Genomic DNA, 24,619 nt, shown 5'->3' with positions numbered 1-24,619 from the left:
AATTCTCGTCACCAGAAACGAGACAGACCGACACTTGATGAAAATTTTCAAATTTCGTCACAACAAACGAGACAGACCGACAATGAAAATTTTCAATTCTCGTCACAACAAAGGAGACAGACCGACACATGATGAAAATTTTCAATTCTCGTCACCAGAAACGAGACAGACCAACATTTGATGAAAATTTTCAATTTTCGTCACAACAAACGAGACAGGCCGACATATCATGCAAATTTTCAATTCTCGTCACAACAAACGAGACAGACCGACACGTGATGAAAATTTTCAATTCTCGTCACAACAAACGAGACAGACCGACACCTCATGAAAATTTTCAATTCTCGTCACAACAAACGAGACAGACCGACATATGATGAAAATATTCAATTCTCGTCACAACAAACAAGACAGAACGACAAATGATGAAAATATTCAATTCTCGTCACAACAAACGAGACAGACCGACATATGATGAAAATATTCAATTCTCGTCACAACAAACAAGACAGACCGACACATGATGAAAATTTTCAATTCTAGTCACAACAAACTAGACAGACCGACACATGATGAAAATATTCAATTCTCATCACAACAAACGGGACAGACCGACATATGATGAAAATATTCAATTCTCGTCACAACAAACAAGACAGACCGACACATGATGAAAATTTTCAATTCTAGTCACAACAAACTAGACAGACCGACACCTCATGAAAATTTTCAATTCTCGTCACAACAAACGAGACAGACCGACATATGATGAAAATATTCAATTCTCGTCACAACAAATGAGACAGAACAACAAATGATGAAAATATTCAATTCTCGTCACAACAAACAAGACAGAACGACAAATTATGAAAATATTCGATTCTCGTCACAACAAACTAGACGGAACGACAAATTATGAAAATATTCAATGCTCGTTACAACAAACAAGACAGAACGATAAATGATGAAAATATTCAATTCTCGGCGCAACAAACAAGACAGAAAGACAAATGATGAAAATATTCAATTCTCGTCACAACAAACAAGACAGAACGACACATGATGAAAATATTCTATTCTCTTCACAACAAACAAGACAGAAAGACAAATGATGAAAATATTGTTGTGGTTGAGGAAATTCGCAAACCACCATTCAGGTCCTGTAGGTGAGATATCTCTGTAAGTATATGTGTAGTTAGCCCAAACCCGTTGTTTCGAGGGAATAAATGTGATTCATTCGGGCTGCGACCCTTCAAGATAGCCGTTTTTCTGTTCTATCTTTATTTTGAACCAACCACGTCTCAACCGCCATCACACAACAACCACCAACCGCAACGCCGCTTCACAACAACAACAACGCCAACAGCCACGACCTTTACCGTCACAACTCGCTCTCGCAATCATCGCATCACCGCCATTCCAAGCGTCAACGTGGCCAGGGACCACCACAATAAACCTTCCACCACCTTCACCTCTCCTCCTTCTGCCGCCATTCCTGCACCGCTTGTGGGCACCGATCCTGGACTCGTACAGGGCACGCGCCGAGCAGCTGGTGCAAAAAACGGCCTTTCCGGGGAAGTCGGATCAGGAATGATTCACGCCCACTTCCGATCCGTCCAATCATTAAGCACGGGGCGATTTGGCCCCGCCTCCAGGCGCGTCGGAGTTGAATCGATATATGCAGATTCGCGGATCAGGAATGATTCACGCCCACTTTTCCTCCGTCCAATGGGCGAGCGTGGCTCCGTCCCCGAGCCGATCCTGATCCAAAAATCTGCATATGGTTTCTCCTGTCGCACTATAAAGCGCCGAGCGCGGGGCGAATTGAGTCAGTTGAGAGTTTCTATTTCGGGCTCGGGCGAGTTGGAGAGGTGTGGCAGTGGCAGTGGCAGTGGCAGTGGCAGTGGCAGTGGCAGCGAGAGAGTTTCTGTTTCGGGCTCGAGTTGGAGAGGTGTGGCGGCGGCAGTCAAGACGGGTCTGGAGGGGAGTCCGTCTGTCGGGGTTCGGAGTCTGTCGGGGAGCTGCAGAGAGGAGAAGCCGGGAACGCGGTCGAGGGCGCAGTGGAGTCGCTCGTCGCGGGTCCCAAGCAAGCCAGCTATCCTCTTTCTCCAGAGCATCAACAACCCCCCCCCCTCCTGTTTCCCCCCCGCGCTGAGATAGTGCGAAAAGCGGGGCCCCGTTCCCACCCCATTCCAGGCAGTGCCAGCGAGGCCCGCGGAGGAGCGCGGAGTCGGGGCACCGCCGCCATTTTGCGGCTCATCACCAGACGGGTTGGCTCGACGCGGTCTCGGCCCCAGGCCCGTCTGCCCCCTTGTAGTTCAGGGTGGCCCCTTTTTCTTTTGCTTTGGAGTATATGTGTTGTCGGCGCCATCTGTAAAGTAAAACTGTGTAAGTGTTGCCGTGTGCTCGCGTAGTCGGTAGTAGATCTGCATTGTGTTTCTTTTGTTACATTTGCTTTTGGTGCATAATTGTTGTGTTTCTTTTATATTTGCTTTTGGTGCATAATTGTTGTAATTGTATATGTGTGCTTTCCGTTTGCCACGGAATAAATGTGAATTATGTTGAACTGTTTTTCCCGTTTCGCTTCGTCTTTTCTTTTATTGAATCTCCATCTTACTTCACGTAAAGGGTTGGTCGTGGGCTAAATACGCCCAATAATTAATCGGAACCGTCGAGGTTGACGATAACACCGCTCGGTTATCCCGATAGTACGGAACGGGTCGCTTAAAGTGGCCCGTGTCCGAAGTCGACCTGCGGCGAGGTGCGATCGCCCGGTCTACCCTCCGTGTGGGTACTTAGGTAGGTCGAATTTGGCGAGCAACCCTATCCCACGCAGGGGGCCGATTGGCACGATCGTGGTGAGGCCGAAAGGCCCACCCATGACTAGTTCCCGGCATTAGTCCGAGAGGGTCACGACGGAATTGTCCGTCCGGTGGGCGACGTGCCGCGATTCGAGTTACGTGGCCGCTCGCACGCCGGCGGGCGCGAATCCGCAACACTGGTGTCAGGAGTGGGATACAAACTCATCCCCCTCCTCGCGGCACTGGTATCGGAGAACGGGAAAACGGGCTCTCCTATCTCCAGCTAAATTCACGGGAATTGGTCCAGGGGTGAGAGGAGCGACCCCCGATTCCCTCCATATTACGAGCGATTTAAATTCACCCTTTACAAGAAATAAGATGGCGTCTCAAGGCGAGCGGGAGCCGGGGGTATTAGGTATGTGTAGTCATGTAGGATCCATGGCCCAGGTCGGTTCTTTTTATAATTATAACCCCACCACTAACTGTGGTCAGTGGGAGCGGCTTGAGCACGAACTTTGCCGGCAAACGGAGTCGCACAATGGCAGCGCGATCGCACCTCAGCGCAGCACGGAGTGGGCTGATATTAATGGCACAGCACGAGGCGTGAGCTACCAGTCACCGTTTCAAGGCACGTGGTCACGGCATGTGCCATGGCAGGCGTGGCAGGATGACTATGCGAGCATTGGCAGGCTTCAGGCACAATTGGCGGATGTCTTGGAAAAGGTGAAGCGTTATGAAGAATATATCGAGGAGGTGCAAAGTGGAGTGGACGAGTCACAACGGCACGCAGACGCGCTTCAGAAAAATTACGTGTACGGGGGGACACAGCGATTGGACGATTTACTGGAACAAATTCGGTGGCAAAAACATGACTTGGCCAATAGAGTCGACAAATTATGTGGGAAAAAGAATTTGGTAGTGTTTTATACCCGTCAGTTGGAATATGCGAAGAGCAAACTGAACAAAAGAATAGAGGAACAGCAGATTGGTATCTCCCAGGAAAGGAAACAATGGGAGGAAGAATGGAAAACCGAGCTCGAAAAGAAACAAAAGGAGCACGACTTGGAAGTAAAACAATTAATGGAAAAATTATTGGGGGAAGCAAGACGGTTCAAAGAACTGGAGGGGAGAGTGAGGGAAATACAGTTGGAAGAGAAAAAATGTGAACACGATGGGGAGTTGGAACAATTGAAGGAAGAGATAAGAACAGGCAATCGGGAAAGAGAAAGCCTAGAAAGGAAGATAAAAAGCGGAGAGAGACAGCTGGAGGAAAGGACAGAGGAATTGCTGGAAAAATCAGAACAGTTCAAAGTACTGCAGGGAGAATTGAGGGAGGAAGGAGAAAGGAAAACAAAGCTCGAAAAGGAAAAACGCAAACAAGATGGGGAATTGGAACTACTGAAGCGAGAGGTAAGGGCAAGCCAGTTTAAAAGAGAAATCCTGGAAGGGGAGATAAGAATGGGAAAGGAATGGCAGAAAAAACTAAATGAATACAGGAAAAAAAGGGACGAATTGAGAAGGGAAGCGGTGGAAAGAAGAGATGAAATGAGTGAAGAAGCACGCAAATTGAGAAAGGACTTGGAAAAGAAAGCTTCTGAGTTACAGAAACACCAAAACAAAGAGAGGGAATTACAAAACGAGTTGAGGATGGTGAGAGAAGAAAGAACGACAACAGAGAATGAAACGTTAAGGAACCACACTGAGCAGATTGAACAATTAGAAGCCAAAGCAAAGTCGGAGTGTGCGGAGATGAGAAAGGAATTGGAAAAGAAAGTTTCTGAGTTACAGAAACACCAAAACAAAGAGAGGGAATTACAAAACGAGTTGAGGATGGTGAGAGAAGAAAGAACGACAACGGAAAATGAAACGTTAAGAAACTACACTGTACAGATCGAACAGCTGGAAGCGAAGGCCAGATTAAAGAATGAGATGGAAGAACGAATCAGACAGGAGAAGGAAGTCAGCCAGCTGAAAGAAATAACGAGATTGCAGAATGAGGAACAAGGAAGACAGTGGAATAGGAAATACAAAGAACAAGGAATGAGACAGGAGAAAGAAATCCGTCAATTAAAGGAAACTATGAGATTGCAGAACGAGGAACAAGAGAGACAGTGGAATAAAAAACTGAAAGAGTATGAATTTGAAACTGAACGACAAAAGGAAAAAAATAGGTTGGAATACAAGGAGAAGTTGAAGGAGCAAGGAATGAAGCAGGAACGAGAAATCAGGAGATTGAAGGACACAAGGAGATTGGAGAGGGAAGAACGAGAGGAACAATGGAATAGAAAACAAAAAGAACATGAATCTGAGGTTGACCAATTGAAAGAAAAGCTGAGGCTGGAGTACGAGGAGATAGACAAAGAACAGCGAATGAAACACAAAATGGAGATGAACCAAATGAAGAAAACCATGAAACTGGATAAGGAAAGACAGGAGAGGAAACGAGGAAGATTAATGAGACAGCAGCGAATGAAACACAAAAAGGAGATTAACCAAATGAAGCAAACCATGAAACTGGAGAAGGAAGGACAGGAGAGGAAATGAGGAAGAGTTGTGAGAGAACAGCGAATGAAACGCAGGAAGGAAATGAGCCAATTGAAAGAAACAATGAGATTGGAAAACAAAGAGCAGGAGGAACAGTGGGAGAGAAAACAACAACAACTATATGAGTGTGAAATTGAACAACTAAAACGGAGAGCGAGATTGGAGTTAACGGAGATTGAGGAGCTCCGGAGGGAGAACGAACAGCTAATGGGGCTCAGAGAGAAAGAACGACTCAAATGGGAAGGAAAAGGAACCAGGAAGAGACAGAAATAAGGAACAAGGAGAGAAAATGTATAGAGACACGGGAGACAAGAGACGAGGTGAAAGTAATTGGGAGGGAGAGAAAAGAACAATTAAGACGGAAAGCAAGGAGGAGGTACGCGGAAATCGTGAAAGAGCAAGGAGTGAAACAGAGGGAAGGACGGGAGCGACTTAAGGAGAAAGCAAGGTTGACCTACATAAAGATAAGGGAAAGACGCCAGAAAGAAGCAGAGACTAATAGACACGAGGGGACAACAGAAACTAATAAATGCACAGAGACACGGGAGATGGGAACTATAGAGGGAAGACGACACGATGAAGACGGGGTTAGAGACGAACACACACACAGAGGTAATGGAGGATAATGAGGGGGAGCTGGCGGACTGGGTGGAGACCCAGTGCGTGCAGCGGCATAGCCTCCTCCAGGAACGAGGGGAGGGAGTATGCCCCCTTGAGGTGAGTCACGACCAGGTGGGTCCGGTCGTGCTTTGCGAGGTCGAGGGGAGGAGTGCTGTGGACAGGTGCACGGAGAGCTTGGGGGGTATAGAGGCCCCGGAGACCCTTGTGGGGACACGAATCCCCAGTGTGGTTGTCCCTGTGTGAGTGCGTCCCCGTGTGTGGAAGCGACCCCGTGTGTGAGTGGTGTGGTGGCAAGTGTGCCGGAGGGCGTGCTTCCCAGCGTGCCGTGTGTGTATGAAACACCGCGGGTGAGTGCCCCCGCGTGTGTGAGTGGTATGGCACGAGTGAGTGAGCGGCCGAGTGTGAGGGAGACAGTGTGTGCAAGGTCGCTGTGTGTAAGGGAGATGTCGGTCGGCATGCGTGAGCATGCAGCCGCGTCTCCCGGGGTGAATATAATGGAGTGGAGTGTGAGCGTCGTGACACGCAGGTGTGCGTGGGTTGAATGGCGACGACGACGGCGACAGAGGGACAAAAGCCGGGTAGCGGCTGAAGCTGTTTCGGGGACCGCGCCGGGTTCACCCAGCAGCGAGCACGAGGTCCGTGCTGTGCAACGCACGAGGCCCCCACGTGCTCGCTTGCGGGAGTGAAGTCCCGGTCCGGAAACGCACGTGGTGGATTTGCCGATCCCGCAGACGGACAAAGTTTAGGCAGGATAACGGATTTGGACCGGACAGGTTCTCCACGCGGGCGTGTGTGTGAAGCTCCAACGGGCAGAGCACATGTGTTCGCGTGGGGAACCCCTCGAGACGTGGGGCTTGTGTTTTTTTTATGCGCACGGTGACGTCATGGCTGCACGTGGGGTTGGAATCCGGCAGGAGGGGTATCCCTGCCGGATGGTACCGTCCAAGGAGGGACGAGGTACACGTGCAGCTGCATGACGCCACGGGCAGGTGCAAAGTGCGCGAGCTGTGAGTTGCCGCGCTGGTGCTGCGCATGTGGGAAAGAAAAGCAAGCCTCACTTTCGGGTGCACAGGATTCCCCGGGCAAGGGGTGGAAGACCCCCTGGCCTGGGCACAGGATGAAACTAGTTAGGGGGAAGGGTTAGCTTAGCTAGACCGGCTCCATGTGGCAGGGGTAAGTCCTCATGGGGCCCATGGAATGGATTAGTTAGAGGGATTGTAGTCAGATTTAGGTTGGGAAAGTTATTATAGAGGTTTATGGACAGTGACAGACTTGTGAATGTGTAGAGGGGACGTAGTTTAGCTATGTAGTGTTAAATGGAACGTGCTATAGCTTAAGGGACGACGTGGGAGCACGAGTTAGTTATGGGATGTAGTTAGAAGGATGGCAGAGTTCGGTGGTGTGTGTGTTGAAGAGTTGGTGAGTGAGTGAGGCCAGCGGGTCTGTGTGAGTGGAGCGAATGTGGAATGCATGGTGCGATGAGTGATTGGGGGGAGGAGTGATTCCCGCCCAAGGGACCCCGGGGTCAGTGTAGAGTGAGTTAGGGGGTTAGTCAAATTGAAAAATGGAGGTCGTTTTGTTGTTGGTGGGAAAGTAGGCTCGAAACCCATTTGGAGGGGTGTAGGAGCCCTGTTGACAGGCTGGGAGCGTGGCTGCGAAAGGTGAGTATCGCTGAGTGAGTACCCCGGGCACTAGGCTAGTCGGCCGTAGTAGGCCAAGGGCCCATGGGGGGCTGGGATAGCGTAGTGGGCACGGATGCGCCCGCTTGGTGCGGGGGCCCGGGGCGCCATTAGCCACATGGGCAGTGTTGTGGGCACGGGTGACCCTCGGAAAGGGGCCCGGGAAGCCAGCCTGCCACGTGTGCGTTTCAGGGGAGGTGCTATGGGGGGCACTCCCCGGTGTTTAGGGAGCTGGTAGGCTCGGAGGCACTGTAGTGCCCGGGGTGCCATCGTAGTAGGATCGGCAGAGGGTCGTGCCTGTCAAGGGGAGCCACGCGTCCCAGCCATGAGACCGTGTGAGAGCACGGGAAGAAAATTGGGGGGCGAGGCCCGAAATTGTGAGGACACCAACACAGGGGACGGGAATCTGGGTTGTTAGAACCAATAGTTTAAGCACGAGGCGCTTGTTGAAAGCCCCAAGGAAGTTGAACAGTAAAATGGTTCGGGTAGATAGGAAGTGTACCCCTCCGCACCATCCATCCCTTCGCTCTCGTTGTGGGCCGCTGGACCCACTTTGTTATAGATCGCTGAACTCTGGGGAGGCCATCCTGAGGCTTGAATTGGGCCTCGACACAGGACGCTAGCTCTCCCTTGTTCCCCTCCGGGAAGGGAACATAGGGGTTGGGAGTAGGCTAGGTGACAGGATAGGTTAGCCGAACAAGGACGATAAAGGGGGTTAGGGGACGATTTATAGTGGGGAAGTAAAAAAATATATATAAAAAATAAAAAAAAAGTTGGGGCTAAATTGGGGTTTGACAAATTAAGGGAGTGGGTATAGACAGTGACAGGCAAAGGCGATAGGTTGGGAGGGAGACCGTAGGGTAAGTCCGAGCCCGCCTTCCGAGTGGCTAGCACCACCGCACTCCCTCCATGAACCTGCACTGCAAGGAAAGGCCGGCCAACTTCATCAGCAGCTGTGTTTTGCTGCGAGGCCTGTACCAGCCGGATCGTCTGCAGCTGTTTACTGCAAGGCCTGTGCCGGCCAGTTCGTCTGCCGGCTGTGTTTGCCTGCAGCGGCCTTATTCTGCAGGCTGTGTTGCCTGCTCGCCTTTGCCATGCCCACTGCCCCTGTTCACCAGCCCCCGTTCAAGTTTGCTTTGCCCCCACCACCCGTTCATTTCCATGTGCGCCAGGATCGGAAAGCAACAGTTTGCAAGCTGCAAGAACTGTCCGATTGGCAGCTACAACATGGGCCTGCAGTGGCGGCCCGTGCACCGTGTTTGCGTCCATCCATCCATCCATTCGTTGTGCTCATTGCGTGTGCCACTTGAGCTGGCACGGAGACTGCGTTTGTGCAGCGCATGCACCATTGTGGTTCACTCGGTTCATTTTAAAAAGGGAAGGCCTTGGACTGCGTGTGAGCAGCCGGCCACGTTCCCTGTCACCTGTATTGTTTGAGCCAGAGACTGCATGCGAGCAGCCTGGCTCCCTGCTAACTGCTTTCTTTTTGCAGAGTCCATGATCCTGGGCCATGGTTTAGTGTAAAATTTGTAAGTTAAGGTAAGATGTACTGTAAATATGAGTGCGCCCCCGACATGTCTGTCTTAGCGCCGGCAATTTTATTTAAGTCGTCTGTGTGAGTGGGTTTGTTTAGGTAGTTACTCAGCCCTCAGGTTATTTATTTTGGGGACACGAATACCATGAATGTCGCACTCAGGGATCCGTAGGTAAAACGTACTAGGGGAGAACTACACATGATGGCACACGAAAATTTGACGACTCGGGACGAGTCTGTAAAAAGGGGAGGGGGTAGTGTTGTGGTTGAGGAAATTCGCAAACCACCATTCAGGTCCCGTAGGTGAGATATCTCTGCAAGTATATGTGTAGTTAGCCCAAACCCATTGTTTAGAGGGAATAAGTGTGATTCATTCGGGCTGCGACCCTTCAAGATAGCCGTTTTTCTGTTCTATCTTTATTTTGAACCAACCACATCTCAACCGCCATCACACAACAACCACCAACCGCAACGCCGCTTCACAACAACAACAACGCCAACAGCCACGACCTTTACCGTCACAACTCGCTCTCGCAATCATCGCATCACCGCCATTCCAAGCGTCACCGTGGCCAGGGACCACCACAATAAACCCTCCACCACCTTCACCTCTCCTCCTTCTGCCGCCATTCCCGCACCGCTTGTGGGCACCGATCCTGGACTCGTACAGGGCGCGCGCCGAGCAGCGGGTGCAAAAAGCGGCCTTTCCGGGGAAGTCGGATCAGGAATGATTCACGCCCACTTCCGATCCGTCCAATCATTAAGCGCGGGGCGATTTGGCCCCGCCTCCAGGTGCATCGGAGTTGAATCGATATATGCAGATTTGCGCCCACTTTTCCTCCGTCCATTGGGCGAGCGTGGCTCCGCCCCCGAGCCGATCCTGATCCAAAAATCTGCATATGGTTTCTCCTGTCGCACCTATAAATCGCGGGGCGAATTGAGTCAGTTGAGAGTTTCTATTTCAGGCTCGGGCGAGTTGGAGAGGTGTGGCAGTGGCAGTGGCAGTGGCAGTGGCAGTGGCAGTGTCTCGCAGTGGCAGCGAGAGAGTTTCTGTTTCGGGCTCGAGTTGGAGAGGTGTGGCGGCGGCAGTCAAGACGGGTCTGGAGGGGAGTCGGTCTGTCGGGGTTCGGAGTCTGTCGGGGAGCTGCAGAGAGAAGAAGCCGGGAACGCGGTCGAGGGCGCAGTGGAGTCGCTCGTCGCGGGACCCAAGCAAGCCAGCTATCCTCTTTCCCCAGAGCATCAACAACCTCCCCTGTTTCCCCCCCCCCCCACGCTGAGATAGTGCGAAAAGGGGGGCCCCGTTCCCACCCCATTCCAGGCAGTGCCAGCGAGGCCCGCGGAGGAGCGCGGAGTCGGGGCACCGCCGCCATTGTGCGGCTCATCACCAGACGGGTAGGCTCGACGCGGTCTCGGCCCCAGGCCCGTCTGCCCCCTTGTAGTTGAGGGTGGCCCCTTTTTCTTTTGCTTTGGAGTATATGTGTTGTCGGTGCCGTCTGTAAAGTAAAACTGTGTAAGTGTTGCCGTGTGCTCGCGTAGTCGGTAGTAGATCTGCATTGTGTTTCTTTTGTTGCATAATTGTTGTGTTTCTTTTACATTTGCTTTTGGTGCATAATTGTTGTAATTGTATATGTGTGCTTTCCGTTTGCCGCTGAATAAATGTGAATTATGTTGAACTGTTTTTCCCGTTTCGCTTCGGCTTTTCTTTAATTGAATCTCCATCTTACTTCACGTAAAGGGTTGGTCGTGGGCTAAATACGCCCAATAATTAATCGGAACCGTCGAGGTTGACGATAACACTGCTCGGTTATCCCGATAGTACGGAACGGGTCGATTAAAGTGGCCCGTGTCCGAAGTCGACCTGCGGCGAGGTGCGATCGCCTGGTCTACCCTCCGTGTGGGTACTTAGGTAGGTCGAATTTGGCGAGCAACCCTATCCCACGCAGGGGGGCCGATTGGCATGATCGTGGTGAGGCCGAAAGGCCCACCCGTGACTAGTTCCCGGCGTTAGTCCGAGAGGGTCACGACGGAATTGTCCGTCCAGTGGGCGATGTGCCACGATTCAAGTTACGTGGCCGCTCGCACGCCGGCGGGCGCGAATTCGCAACAATATTCAATTCTCGTCACAACAAACAAGACAGAAAGACAAATGATGAAAACATTCAATTCTCGTCACAACAAACAAGACAGACAGACAAATGATGAAAATATTCAATTCTCGTAACCACAAACAAGACAGACCGACAAATGATGAAAATATTCAATTCTCGTAACCATAAACAAGGCAGACCGACACATGATGAAAATATTCAATTCTCGTAACCACAAACAAGACAGACCGACAAATGATGAAAATATTCAATTCTCGTCACAACAAACAAGACAGGCTGACACATGATGAAAATATTCAATTCTCGTAACCACAAACAAGACAGACCGACACATGATGAAAATATTCAATTCTCGTCACAACAAACAAGACAGGCTGACACATGATGAAAATATTCAATTCTCGTCACAACAAACAAAACAGAACGACAAATGATGAAAATATTCAATTCTCGTCACAACAAACAAGACAAACTGACAAATGATGAAAATATTCAATTCTCGTAACAACAAACAAAACAGAACGACAAATGATGAAAATTTTCAATTCTCGTCACAACAAACAAGACAAACTGACAAATGATGAAAATATTCAATTCTCGTAACAACAAACAAAACAGACCGACATCTGATGAAAATATTCAATTCTCGTCACCACAAACAAGACAGACCAACATGTGATGAAAATATTCAATTCTCGTAACCATAAACAAGGCAGACCGACACATGATGAAAATATTCAATTCTCGTCACAACAAACGAGACAGACCGACATATGATGAAAATATTCAATTCTCGTAACCACAAACAAGACAGACCGACAAATGATGAAAATATTCAATTCTCGTAACCATAAACAAGGCAGACCGACACATGATGAAAATATTCAATTCTCGTAACCACAAACAAGACAGACCGACAAATGATGAAAATATTCAATTCTCGTCACAACAAACAAGACAGGCTGACACATGATGAAAATATTCAATTCTCGTAACCACAAACAAGACAGACCGACACATGATGAAAATATTCAATTCTCGTCACAACAAACAAGACAGGCTGACACATGATGAAAATATTCAATTCTCGTCACAACAAACAAAACAGAACGACAAATGATGAAAATATTCAATTCTCGTCACAACAAACAAGACAAACTGACAAATGATGAAAATATTCAATTCTCGTAACAACAAACAAAACAGAACGACAAATGATGAAAATTTTCAATTCTCGTCACAACAAACAAGACAAACTGACAAATGATGAAAATATTCAATTCTCGTAACAACAAACAAAACAGACCGACATCTGATGAAAATATTCAATTCTCGTCACCACAAACAAGACAGACCAACATGTGATGAAAATATTCAATTCTCGTCACCACAAACAAGACAGACCGACACATGATGAAAATATTCAATTCTCGTCACAACAAACGAGACAGACCAACATGTGATGAAAATATTCAATTCTCATCACACCAAACGAGACAAACAGACAGGGTTCAAAACGTAATCTCTGTCCCTCTAAGGTGGTGGAGGTAAAAAAGGTAAATGGCCGAATGTGGTTCAGTCCTCCATCTTGGCAATGCCCGTGGAAATTGCTCTCCATAACTGTCCTCCATAACAATTCCTTGCTTTCCATCAAATCCATTGGTATCATTCTCCACAGGTAAACAAATCTTTTTAAAATCTCCCAAAAGCTACATGCATAAATCAGTTGTGAAACCATCTCCCATCAACCGGCGCATAAAGCAGCTGTACATGTGCATAAACCATCCCTCACAAACAATGGTCACACTACCCTCCCCTCCTCCATCTTGGCACAACACCTGCACTGCTACTTGTGTGCAGCGTGTCCTGGGTCTCTTTCTTTCTTCTCGTCCAGCTGCCTTGACCTGTTCACAGAACGTATTGTTCGTTTGTGGAGGTGAAATGCTTATTCTTAAAGTTGATTTGTGCAAAAGGGTAACAAATTATAATGTTGTAGTTTGTCCTTTATAACCTGTGTTGAAATCGTGTCAGGCTGTGAGTGATTCCCGGTTAGTGCTTTCAGACATCGAATGGTCTCCTGAGTCTGAGTGCCTTTGAGAGGGAAGGCGTATCATGAATGCTCACTTTCCAAGAATCAGGAGGAAGAATGTAGGAGTGTGCTGTGCCACGTCGAGTATTGTGGTTTTTCTTTGGGATAGGCCGAAGTTTGGAATACAGTCGCCTGCCAGTTTAGATCAGTCAAGTGGAGAAGTGGACCATCATTGTATTTGACTGGAATAAAAAAAAATACTGAAGGGGCAAGACCAAAACAGAGATGTTTAAAAAAACAGGGGTCCACAATCTGCCAGCATCGGAGAATAACATTCCCGAAGTTTTGGGTGTTCTTTCGACATGCCAACTATCCTCATAATTTTGGCTTTCACAGCATCAAGAAGTGCCAGATGTGATTCCAGCCCAAAGTGAATATCTGTTCTTTATTTTGGCACAAAATTTCAACAGAATTTTTTTATTGTTTTTACAAATTAATATTTCTGAAACTGAACAATCACCATTATGTCGTTTTTCGACTCCTGTGACAAGGCAAGAGCTTTTGACTCGGTTATTGATAAAAGAGGCAACTCACATGCAAATTAAAGCTATAATTGTGGCTTCTTGACTACATTTGGAAAAAAAGATACCAGGCTGCCAGGTGGGTGGAAGGCTGTAACCATCAGCATCAAGCTCTGGAGAGGTCTAGAAGGGAAGCATAGGTGTAATGAATTCTGCACAACCATATACATTCAAACAATGACACATGACATCAAAAAAGGGTAAACAAGTGTGGAGCCATCATCTGGCAGTTCATGCGACATGTCGAACATTTTCGAAGAACATGTACATAATAAGACTTTGCGCAAAACATATATAACAGTTCCACCATAGTGCTCATATTTACGTAACCGGTCCTTATCAGGCTGCAATTGGCATATATTGAGACACATACACAACCACTGTTGTCGGTAGATTTTAGGTCTGTTTCCAAATCTATCAACTAGATGATGCATCAACACTGAAATGCAGTCTATTAAAAGGTCATGAAAAAGAGTACTATTGCACCCACTCATTTGCGGTAATAAACCCTCTGTCATGCAAAAACGCCGTTTCAAGGGCAGATGTAAGTCTTACTCCTACCGTGGTCCTCCTACTGCCTTGCTTTTGGAATAGAGTGATTTGATAATGGATTTTACGACAGGAGATGGAGGCCCACTAAGTAGCTTCTGTGGACAGAATGGAATACCTATTCGAGAACAACGAATGCAAAAGATAAAACGTATTGTGACGTCCACGGGACTTGAACAGTCCAGCCAACGTAGAATGAGCCGAAACGATGGAGGCGGTTTATTTATTTATAACCCAAACATGGCGGTTCTAATCGCTCCACCGCAAACGGGACGAGGAAGGTGGCACGAGTCACTTTTCACTGAGTTGATGATGTTTATTCGTTTTTACTATTAACCAGAAATAACAAGACTCGGCAAGAAGAGGGAACCGGGGCGATTCGACGGGATGGTGTGGGATCGGGCGTGGGGAAAAACACAGACAATTCCAATGAATATAGAGATCTCAAACCTTCTAAGGCGCCAAGCACACACACACACACACACACACACACACACACACACACACACACACACACACACACACACAACGTAGCTATTTCTGGTGGTCAGGCTGGACCGTGGTGTGGACGCAACTGTCCCTGGATCGGCGTCGGACGAGCTGGCCTTGCTCTCGTCAGGGGGGCAGGAGAAACCGTGGTACTGTTGACCTCCTGGTCTTGGCCCAAGTCCGCTCACAGCCGCCAGGGAACCAGTTCTGGCGCCAAGTTGCGAGCAGGAGAGGGAGGCAGGTCCGCCCGCCGTTCGACCCCGTACTCCGAGTCAGCAGAACCCCAGAGCCAACCAAGGTGAGGCACGAGGCTCAGCAAGGCTCCAAGACACGATGAAGAACACGATCGAATCAGCACAACAACAAGGATGCTCTCCGCGCAACCGCCTCTACACCAAAAAAACACGATCTTTTTGTTTGTAATCTTCTTCCTCTCCCTTTTCGACCCCGAACAGAACCTTTTTATCCTTGGTCCTCGTCACTTCCAATCGAGCCGTTTATTGGCCCACCGCCATCGCCTTCCGCCAATCGTGATCACGGGGCGGAGCCATCCGCTGCACTGTCCTGTGACGTCACGGCTATTCTCCAGAGAATACCAAAAGGGGTTTACGCAGACACACTTACCCTATCCCGTGTCCCTATCTAATTACGTGACAATTATCATTTCCCCCTTGAAGAAATGAACATTTACTTGACAACTTATCACTACTGAATTGCTACTTATTACATCGAGATCCTGGTAAACTCGAACAGCATGGCATACCTCATTAAACATCCTAATTACCCTTTGAATGCATACCCCCCTCCTCAAACGTAACACTGCCCCCTCCTCTGGTACCGCAGCTCCTGCAAGGTATATCACAGGCGCTACCGTACCAGCCTTAACACTTACTGACTCACACCTAATTAACCTAACGAAATAAAGTAGGAGGGGCAATGGGCAGCGAGCCGCAGTTAACTTACCTATCCTGCTTAATGTACTACCCCCTTATGGCCTTATCCTCACCTAAACAATCATTCATTTTTTTATTTTATTTTATTTTATCACATGAGAGCACTGAGCGAAGTTGCACTCCATCCTCCGGATCATCGCTCTTGCCCAGCACTCTTCCAGTGATCTGGGGAGAGGAAACAAAAGGTTCCACAAAAACACAACACTTATACTTTACATTCCTACTCTAAGCCTTAACGACACTATTCATGGGATATTTACACTTGACCGCCTCCCCCAGTGGATGCTAATAGACCCAGCGTTACCTGGGGAGCCAATTTTCAAATTTGCTTGCCCCAAAATTATGCGGACATCATGCCCTTGCTGCACCTGTCAAGTTGTGCGAGATCGAGTGGGACTCACACATCTTCACAACACTCACACCATGGTCATCATCACATTTCTAGGTCATGGTCCTCATTTTAATCATGCAGGCTGAATCCCGTCGTGGCCGTGGGGTGGGTTACCACAAGATGATGGGGGCATCTCAGGTGCAACCATGCCCACAGGTAAGCTTTAGTCCAACCCGGACGTTTCTCCGCCCCGCTCCCTTTGATTCCCTCCCCCCTGGTAGCCATCAGCTCTAATCCCGTACAACACTCTGGAAGGGGTCTCACTGGCTCCTCTGGCCTTCCTGGGTCGCCAAGGTCCTACCCGCCTTGGTCGCCCAACCAGACCCTCTCCCAGTTGCCTCCAGACACTGTCACCATTAGCCATCAGGTGGTGAATCTTCTTGAAGGGGGTCGCAATTCACGCTCACCGTGAGCTTCAGCAATCCCTGTGGACAAGCACATCATCCCCACCAACACAAAACCCACATGACTCCCCCATCCCATCGGCCTTACATGTGACACCTGCATTTCTAACACTTCGCCGACCATGACCTTCCCTGTTACCACACCATGTCCAATAAAAATCAATGTGTGCACCATACATTTCACTTCTTAACTTGAAGCAACTCACACAGCACTTCTCACCCGATCCACGCACCAGCCATTGGACAGCCACTCGTGCCCGCTTTGCTACCAATTACCCACTGTCCCGATTGTCACTCTAAAACCCAGCAGAACTTACAAACCCATGCCAATTTTTCCACAATTCACTTTTTCCACCAAAGGAGGGCACTTCGCCACAATCTCAGCAGCCGAGCATGGTCGTATATGCTCAGCCCAATCTAGTCTCCCGGACCCCCGACAGTGATCTCCGGACCCGACCTATGAAAGGGCATCTCGGATAGACCTGGCGGTTCAGCAGGAGGATTCACCCTCTCCGAGTCTAAAAGTCTATTGGAGGGTCCCTCCATCGCCGGGTACCGGCAATATCGTTGCATGTGTCCTCTTCGCCCGCACCGGAAACAACTCCCCATAAAAGGCCCCCGTGAGTATCGGTGTAATGTCTCTTCCGGTTCCGGACCCCCTTGGCCATAATCGAATTGCTCTATTGGCTGGGTTGGACCCCGCCGCTTTGGCGCACCAACTACCGAATTACCCCTTATCAAACTTGACAGTTTCTGGCAAATTTCCTGAAACATTTGGGTAATGCCAATTTCTCCCAGCCCCCCTCCCTGATCCTGGATCTCCGCCTGTCGGATCGTCACCGATGGCCTCTCTGGAACCCAACCCGGCCGACTCCACGAGGTCAGCCTGGCCGCGCACTCGGCCGCTCGGTGAACGATGGGTGGATCCTGTAGCTCCACCAGCGCTCGGACCTCAGGGTCAGGAAGAGCAGCTAAAAATTTCTCTCGTGCCAGTCTGTCCCACGCCTCCACTGTAAGGTCCCGATACGCGATCCTGACTGATTGGTAAATGTCCTGTGCCAGCTCCTGCACTGTCTCACCCGGCTTTAATCTGCGGTGCTGGAGCTGAGCCCGCACCAGATCACAGTTTGCCGCGAACCCAAACCGACGGCTCAACGCCTCGCAAATGTGGGAGCTGGTCAACATCCCCTCCGCGATCACGTTTAACACATCTGCGGCTGGTCCCCGCAACGTTGCCACCAAATTCCCTGTACGTTCCCGCTCATTCCACCTGTTTAGTCGGGAAATGCACTCAAATTGCGTGAGAAAAGCTTCAACGCTCCCTGACCCATCGAAATTTACCAGGGGGATCACTTTTACGGTGGCCCGCTTCTCAGTTTCTCCCTTGTCCGAATCCAGCCCAGGGATCAAACACCCTTGTGGCTGCGTATCCAATTTCGGAGCCCACTGTGGCCAAAGATGTTTTGTGGTGAGGGTCTCATGGGTCAATTTTGCTTCCTGTTCCAAATGTTGACTGGACCGATTCACCTCTTCCTGCAGGATCTTCTGGGCCCGCGCAACCTCCTCCAAGGCTCCGTCGCGAGTTTGTAGCTGCTCCTCAACCAACCCGGACACTCTACTTACAAAAGACGGCTCTACCAGGCCTTTATCCAAGACTTCATCTTGGCTCATAATTTAATCTTGTTCGTCCAAACGAGCCTCCAATCCTTTTACCTCCTCCGCCAAATTCATCCCTTGCTTCCTCAGCTCTCCCCACTCTTCAACCTGTAGCTGCATACGAGCATCCACACAGGCACGATGACGTTCCAGGATTTCATCCACTTTATCAACCCGAATGTTCGTTGCATCAATTTTATCTACCAATTTTTTTCGTATATTTTCCCCCTCCAATGTAATTTCTACCTTTGTTTCCTCCAATCTATCCTCGAATTTACTTTGTATTTCTCCCAATTTAGCATCCACACACTCCTGCATCTCAGTTTTCATTTTCTCCATCTTTTCCCCCAATTCATCCCTCATTAAATCAATCCGTGCACCCAACTGTTCCCCCATTACCCCCAATCGATCCGCCATCTCTGCCCCCTGCGCCGTCATTTTTGCCCTCTGTGTCACGAATTGATTTTCCATTTGTGCCGTCATTTCTGCCCCCTGTGCCGTCATTTCTGCTCTCTGTGTCACGAATTGATTTTCCATTTGTGCCGTCATTTCTGCCATTTGTGCCCCCTGTGCCATCATTTTTGCCCCCTGTGCTGTAATTGCACTCATTAAACGTTCCAACATTGTCCAGATCGTCATCGTGCCGGTTTCCGGCGCTGCCGGCTCCGTTACGGGAGATGAAGCACGGTCCACGCTCGGAATGGGGGAGGTTCCAACCCTACCCCCGTCTCTCCCTTCTTCCCCCGACTCACTGCCAGACACGTGGCCTTCCTCCTCAAACATCTGCACATCCGCCATGGTGCAGAAGTCCCGTTTGCCGCCAATTAATTTATATTTGAAAAATCCCGCCAAAATTTTCCCACGCTCGCGCGCTTTTCTGTAGTAATTTTATATTCCAATTCGTGGCAAGATTTTAATCTTGGTATATTCTCCCGATACCAAATATAATTTAGAGGGGTTCGAACATCCAACACCCTGACACCAATGTGACGTCCACGGGACTTGAACAGTCCCGCCAACGTAGAATGAGCCGAAACGATGGAGGCGGTTTATTTATTTATAACCCAAACATGGCGGTTCTAATCGCTCTACCGCAAACGGGACGAGGAAGGTGGCACGAGTCACTTTTCACCGAGTTGATGATGTTTATTCGTTTTTACTATTAACCAGAAATAACAAGACTCGGCAAGAAGAGGGATCCGGGGCGATTCGACGGGATGGTGTGGGATCGGGCGTGGGGAAAAACACAGACAATTCCAATGAATATAGAGATCTCAAACCTTCTAAGGCGCCAAGCACACACACACACACACACACACACACACACACACACACACACACACACACACACACACACACACACACACAAAACGTAGCTATTTCTGGTGGTCAGGCTGGACCGTGGTGTGGACGCAACTGTCCCTGGATCGGCGTCGGATGAGCTGGCCTTGCTCTCGTCAGGGGGGCAGGAGAAACCGTGGTGCTGTCGACCTCCTGGTCTTGGCCCAAGTCCACTCACAGCCGCCAGGGAACCAGTTCTGGCGCCAAGTTGCGAGCAGGAGAGGGAGGCAGGTCCGCCCGCCGTTCGACCCCGTACTCCGAGTCAGCAGAACCCCAGAGCCAACCAAGGTGAGGCACGAGGCCCAGCAAGGCTCCAAGACACGATGAAGAACACGATCGAATCAGCACAACAACAAGGATGCTCTCCGCGCAACCGCCTCTACACCAAAAAAACACGATCTTTTTGGTTGTAATCTTCTTCCTCTCCCTTTTCGACCCCGAACAGAACCTTTTTATCCTTGGTCCTCGTCACTTCCAATCGAGCCGTTTATTGGCCCACCGCCATCGCCTTCCGCCAATCGTGATCACGGGGCAGAGCCATCCGCTGCACTGTCCTGTGACGTCACGGCTATTCTCCAGAGAATACCAAAAGGGGTTTACGCAGACACACTTACCCTATCCCGTGTCCCTCTCTAATTGCGTGACAATTATCATTTCCCCCTTGAAGAAATGAACATTTGCTAGACAACTTATCACCACTGAATTGCTACTTATTACATCGAGATCCTGGTAAACTCGAACAGCATGGCATACCTAATTAAACATCCTAATTACCCTTTGAATGCATACCCCCCCCCCCTCAAACGTAACAGTATAGTGCTCTTACTTTGTCCAGTAAATTCTGCAGTACTTGAGAGTACATTCTAGATATTACAAGAATTTAGAGCCGAGAATATAACAGGAATTTGCACACCTCGTGAGAACCATTTTATATTGGAAATAGAAAGCATCTGAAAATGCAAAGCTCATCCTCTTTGAATTTGGACCTCTTATTCTTCTGTATGCTAAACGGTACCTTTGACCTTTTAACCTTTTGACCAAATTCTAAATTTGTCTTCTCCATATTCTCATAATGAAGGTTTGTTGAAAATTTGATGACAAAAGCTCAAATGAAAATTAAAATTTCAGGTCAATTGGACGAAAATTGACAATTTTATATGACGCTGACCCTTGATCCTTTGAACAAATTATTAATTTGTCTTCTCCATATTCTCATAATGAAGCTTTATTGAAAATTTGAAGACAAAAGCTCAAATGATAAATAGTTATGGCCCGGACAGACACACACACACACACAAAGAAGTGATTGCAAACCCCATGTCCCACTGCGCGGGGTACGGGCTCATAAAGCACTGGTTGCAGTTCAACACTCACATATCTCTGCCAGTCGATGTCACCCAAGAAACCATTTGCAGTTGCGTTACAGAGTTTCTGCTTGGTGAGAGATGCCTACACAGAACAGGCAATGCGTTTCACTTGATAATATTGCTCATGCTTTTCAAGTAATGTCATATTAGAACTGAAAAAAAAGATCACAATCATTTGTTTATTGCTCTTTGTTTCCATTACCACATATGTTAATGTAGCTGGAAAATATCAGTTGAAAAATTAATGTAGCCGAAACAAACAATTCCATCATTATATGATGAAGAAATTCAGTAAAATATTTATATATTTTTTTTTTAATTCCCAGTTTTTATCAATGTTGAGAATAGTCTTCTCTTCATTACCCCCAATTAACGCTGTCAGGATCAATTGTTTAGTGACGCTTCTAATCTTCCCGCCATCCCTCTGCATTTCCATAGATTACATGTTCTTTTATTTCTACTCACATCCCCTTATATTTTATTCATTACACATGCCTCATGTCGTAGCACGCCTGTAGGCGAGGTTTCTGGCATGTGCCGTCTAGGCACTCAGGAACCAATGCCGAGGAATCGCGCGACGGAGCGCACGACCCAAACGGAAGTCGCAGTGACAGCCTGTACCAGAGGACATATAAAAGAGCCAGCACGCAATCGCTTGGACAGTACAGTCGAATTACAGAATCGCTTATAGTACAGCAGCAGAGAGCCGAGATCTTATGCCAGTTGAATCAGCTGGGGTTCTCCTGTGGAGACAGTTAATTCAGGTGTGGCCAATGCAGTGGGAGTTGGGCCTTTGATCAGAATTCAGCCGGGATATTTGGATTGGTGAGTGTCTGGAGTCCGTAGCAGTGAAGACAGGACTGCCCTCCGCTCACCACCGACTCGCCTCGCCTCTCCTCCGCCCCGCAAGACCCGGGTGTCCATCCAGCCGACAATGCCTCAGGCAGAAGAAAGGCCCACCCTTGCTCTATCCCCCATCTTGTTTCTCTTTCCCATTTTCGTTGTCTTGTACCACTCCTGTACGTACGTGTGTGGTTGTTTTTGAGGTTAGGTTTTGGTAGGCGAGTCCATATTTGTAGTTTAGAATAAGCGTGTTTCGGCAGATTCTTTCTCTGTCAATGTTTTATTGTTTCCCACCCTGTATCCTCACCATAATTAATGGACAGATGTTTGTTTGTCATGCGAATCCGCCAACAGTTCTGCGCCGATTACATCCAGACTTGCTGCATATGATCAGCATGACCTCAGTTTGTGCATAAAGGTGTTTTTATCTCTGCTGGTGGTCTTGATGCCCGGTGTTGGCTTAATGGTTAGGGTGGTGGGCTTGGCATCCTAGGATCCTGAATTCAAATCACGCTCGGCTGTTGAATTAATACCAGGTGGGGTTGACTCTGCCTGTCATTCTTCTGAGGTCAGCAAAATGAGTACCAGCTTGCTGGTATCCTGTGTCTCAGTGAGGACCTGTCCAGGATTGTGCCCAATAGCCAAGGAGACTGCTTAGGCAGCACCAACACTCTGCACAGATTATGGTCCAATGGATTGATGGATGGATGGATGGATGATGGTCTTGGGTGGTAGGGTGGGGCAGAAACCTAGTTTGAAACACAAAATTCTGTTTTTGATCTGGATCCCAAATTTTGCTCCATTATTATCCCCCGCCAACCAACGAAGTTGGCGGGGGATAAAAAAATGAGTTCCGTCTGTCCGTCACATTTCGTTTCCGGAGCTCAACTACAAATCCCCTCAAGATATATTTACGAAATTTGGTACATATATCAAGCAAATGGTGAACTGGTGCCTTTTTATATTTAGAGATTTCCCCCCCAAAAAATTCTGTCATTTTCCATGGAAACAAGTTGGGTATTAAGAAATAATTGAGGTTAACCTTTGTTTCCAGAGCATAGTTGCAAAACTATTAACTATTTCTTTATGAAATTTGGTACACACATCAAGAATAAATTGAATTGGTGCCTTTTGCAACTTGTCCTCATTTACTATGGCGGGGGATATCGAAGACTTTGTTTCCATGGAAAGCGACAGAAATTTTTTTGGGGGAAATCTCTAAATATCAAAAGGCACCAGTTCACCACTTGCTTGATATGTGCACCAAATTTCGTAAATATATCTTGAGGGGTTTTGTAGTTAAGCTCCGGAAACGAAATGCGACGGACGGACGGAACCCATTTCTATATCCCCCGCCAACTTCGTTGGTTGGCGGGGGATAATAACAATGGAAAGGGCAAATCACAGATGTCAGAGTCAGATGGCAAAACACATCCAGCAGGCCTGACCACGTGATCCCCATGACACGGACAGAATGCAGTTGACGCGATCTGGGCTTATCATACCGAGGGCAGAGACAGAAAACATGAACCAAATCCTCAGGAACCTTATACCGGTCACACAACCCCCTGGGGTGACGCCCTATCCTGTTAAGATAGAAGTCGAGAGAACAATGCCTGCGCGGTTATTGTTGTTGTTGTTGTTGAATTAAATCCACGCTGTAGCGAAAACGTGTTATTAGAACACGCTCTACCTCTCAGCAACTGCCAACAGTCCATCCCGTTCGGGAAAGGAACTGTAGCGCCGTCCACTGTGGGGCCCTCAGCAAGTGCCTTAAACACTCAAGCAAGCACTCCAATTGAATGGATGCCAAGCGATAGCAGCGATGTTCGAATGTCCAAACTATGTCCGAATTGGACAAATGAACACTTTTTTGGAGAGTCGGAACTGCTGATACCTTGAAATCTGGAGCTTACATTTTGTAATAATGGTTAGTTTAAGAGGTTCTCTCGGTTATTCATCTGCGCAAATGAAATAAAGCCATGAACGCTGGCATCTCCAGGCGTTTATCAGCATTGCAATGTACCCAACAATTCAGAGATATGATCAACAGGCATTCGATAATATGAGTGAGGAAAGTGAAGAAGAAAAAAAACTTTATCATTTAGAAATCGTTGTGGCCTGTTCCAAGTCAAGGTAAGGTTGAGCAGGCCAAAAATCATGGCTACTTCAGACCTCAGTGAGGTTACCTAGGAGACCCCTTCAGACCTCATAGAGAACGATGACCGAGGATGCGCCTGATAAAGGATATAATTAAATAAGGCCGTTAATCATCTTCATAAGGTGTGTTATAATTTACCCAAACACCCAATTTTCACTCTCGCACTTCCTTGGAGTTTTCTTAGTATGCATGCAACATTTCAGGCTGTTAGGTTTTATCGTTTATGGAGGAAACACAATGACTGACACACACACGCACACACACACACACACACACACACACACACACACACACACACACACACACACACACACACACACACACACACACACACACACACACTAGGATAGATAAAGCAGCAGTACTTCTGTTGTAGTGTATGTGTAGTGTTGATATTTCTCACCGTGCTGTCCCCCTCCTGTGTGTTCCTGCAGGCACAGCAGTTCACAGCGTCACTTATGTGTTCCTCGACCTATATGCCCTTCTAAACCTTAATTCATTCATAGATTTAAACCTCATCACTGTCAGCTCATCATATACATTGATATCAATCTCCACAATCATATCT

The 24,619-nt window shown here is 48.1% G+C and overlaps 1 protein-coding gene across 1 annotated transcript in view; it reads right to left on the bottom strand.

Moving 5' to 3' along the window:
* Positions 1-24,619, bottom strand: part of LOC147016877 (F-BAR domain only protein 2-like) — a 106,338-nt gene that overhangs the window by 63,675 nt on the left and 18,044 nt on the right. The window contains exons 4-6 of the mRNA XM_085846011.1: positions 24,455-24,479; positions 21,055-21,129; positions 13,966-14,020 (exon numbers count right to left, since the gene is read on the bottom strand). Of these exons, the coding sequence (XP_085702137.1) occupies positions 13,966-14,020; positions 21,055-21,129; positions 24,455-24,479 (155 nt within the window). The remainder of the gene's footprint in view (positions 1-13,965; positions 14,021-21,054; positions 21,130-24,454; positions 24,480-24,619) is intronic.

This window comes from Eptatretus burgeri, chromosome 11 (assembly GCF_056783735.1).
Source record: "Eptatretus burgeri isolate ZD-2024b chromosome 11, Ebu_testis_v1, whole genome shotgun sequence".
Taxonomy (NCBI): Eukaryota; Metazoa; Chordata; class Myxini; order Myxiniformes; family Myxinidae; genus Eptatretus; species Eptatretus burgeri.
Note: the sequence above shows the minus strand (reverse complement) of the source record. Positions and strands in the feature narration are given on the sequence as shown.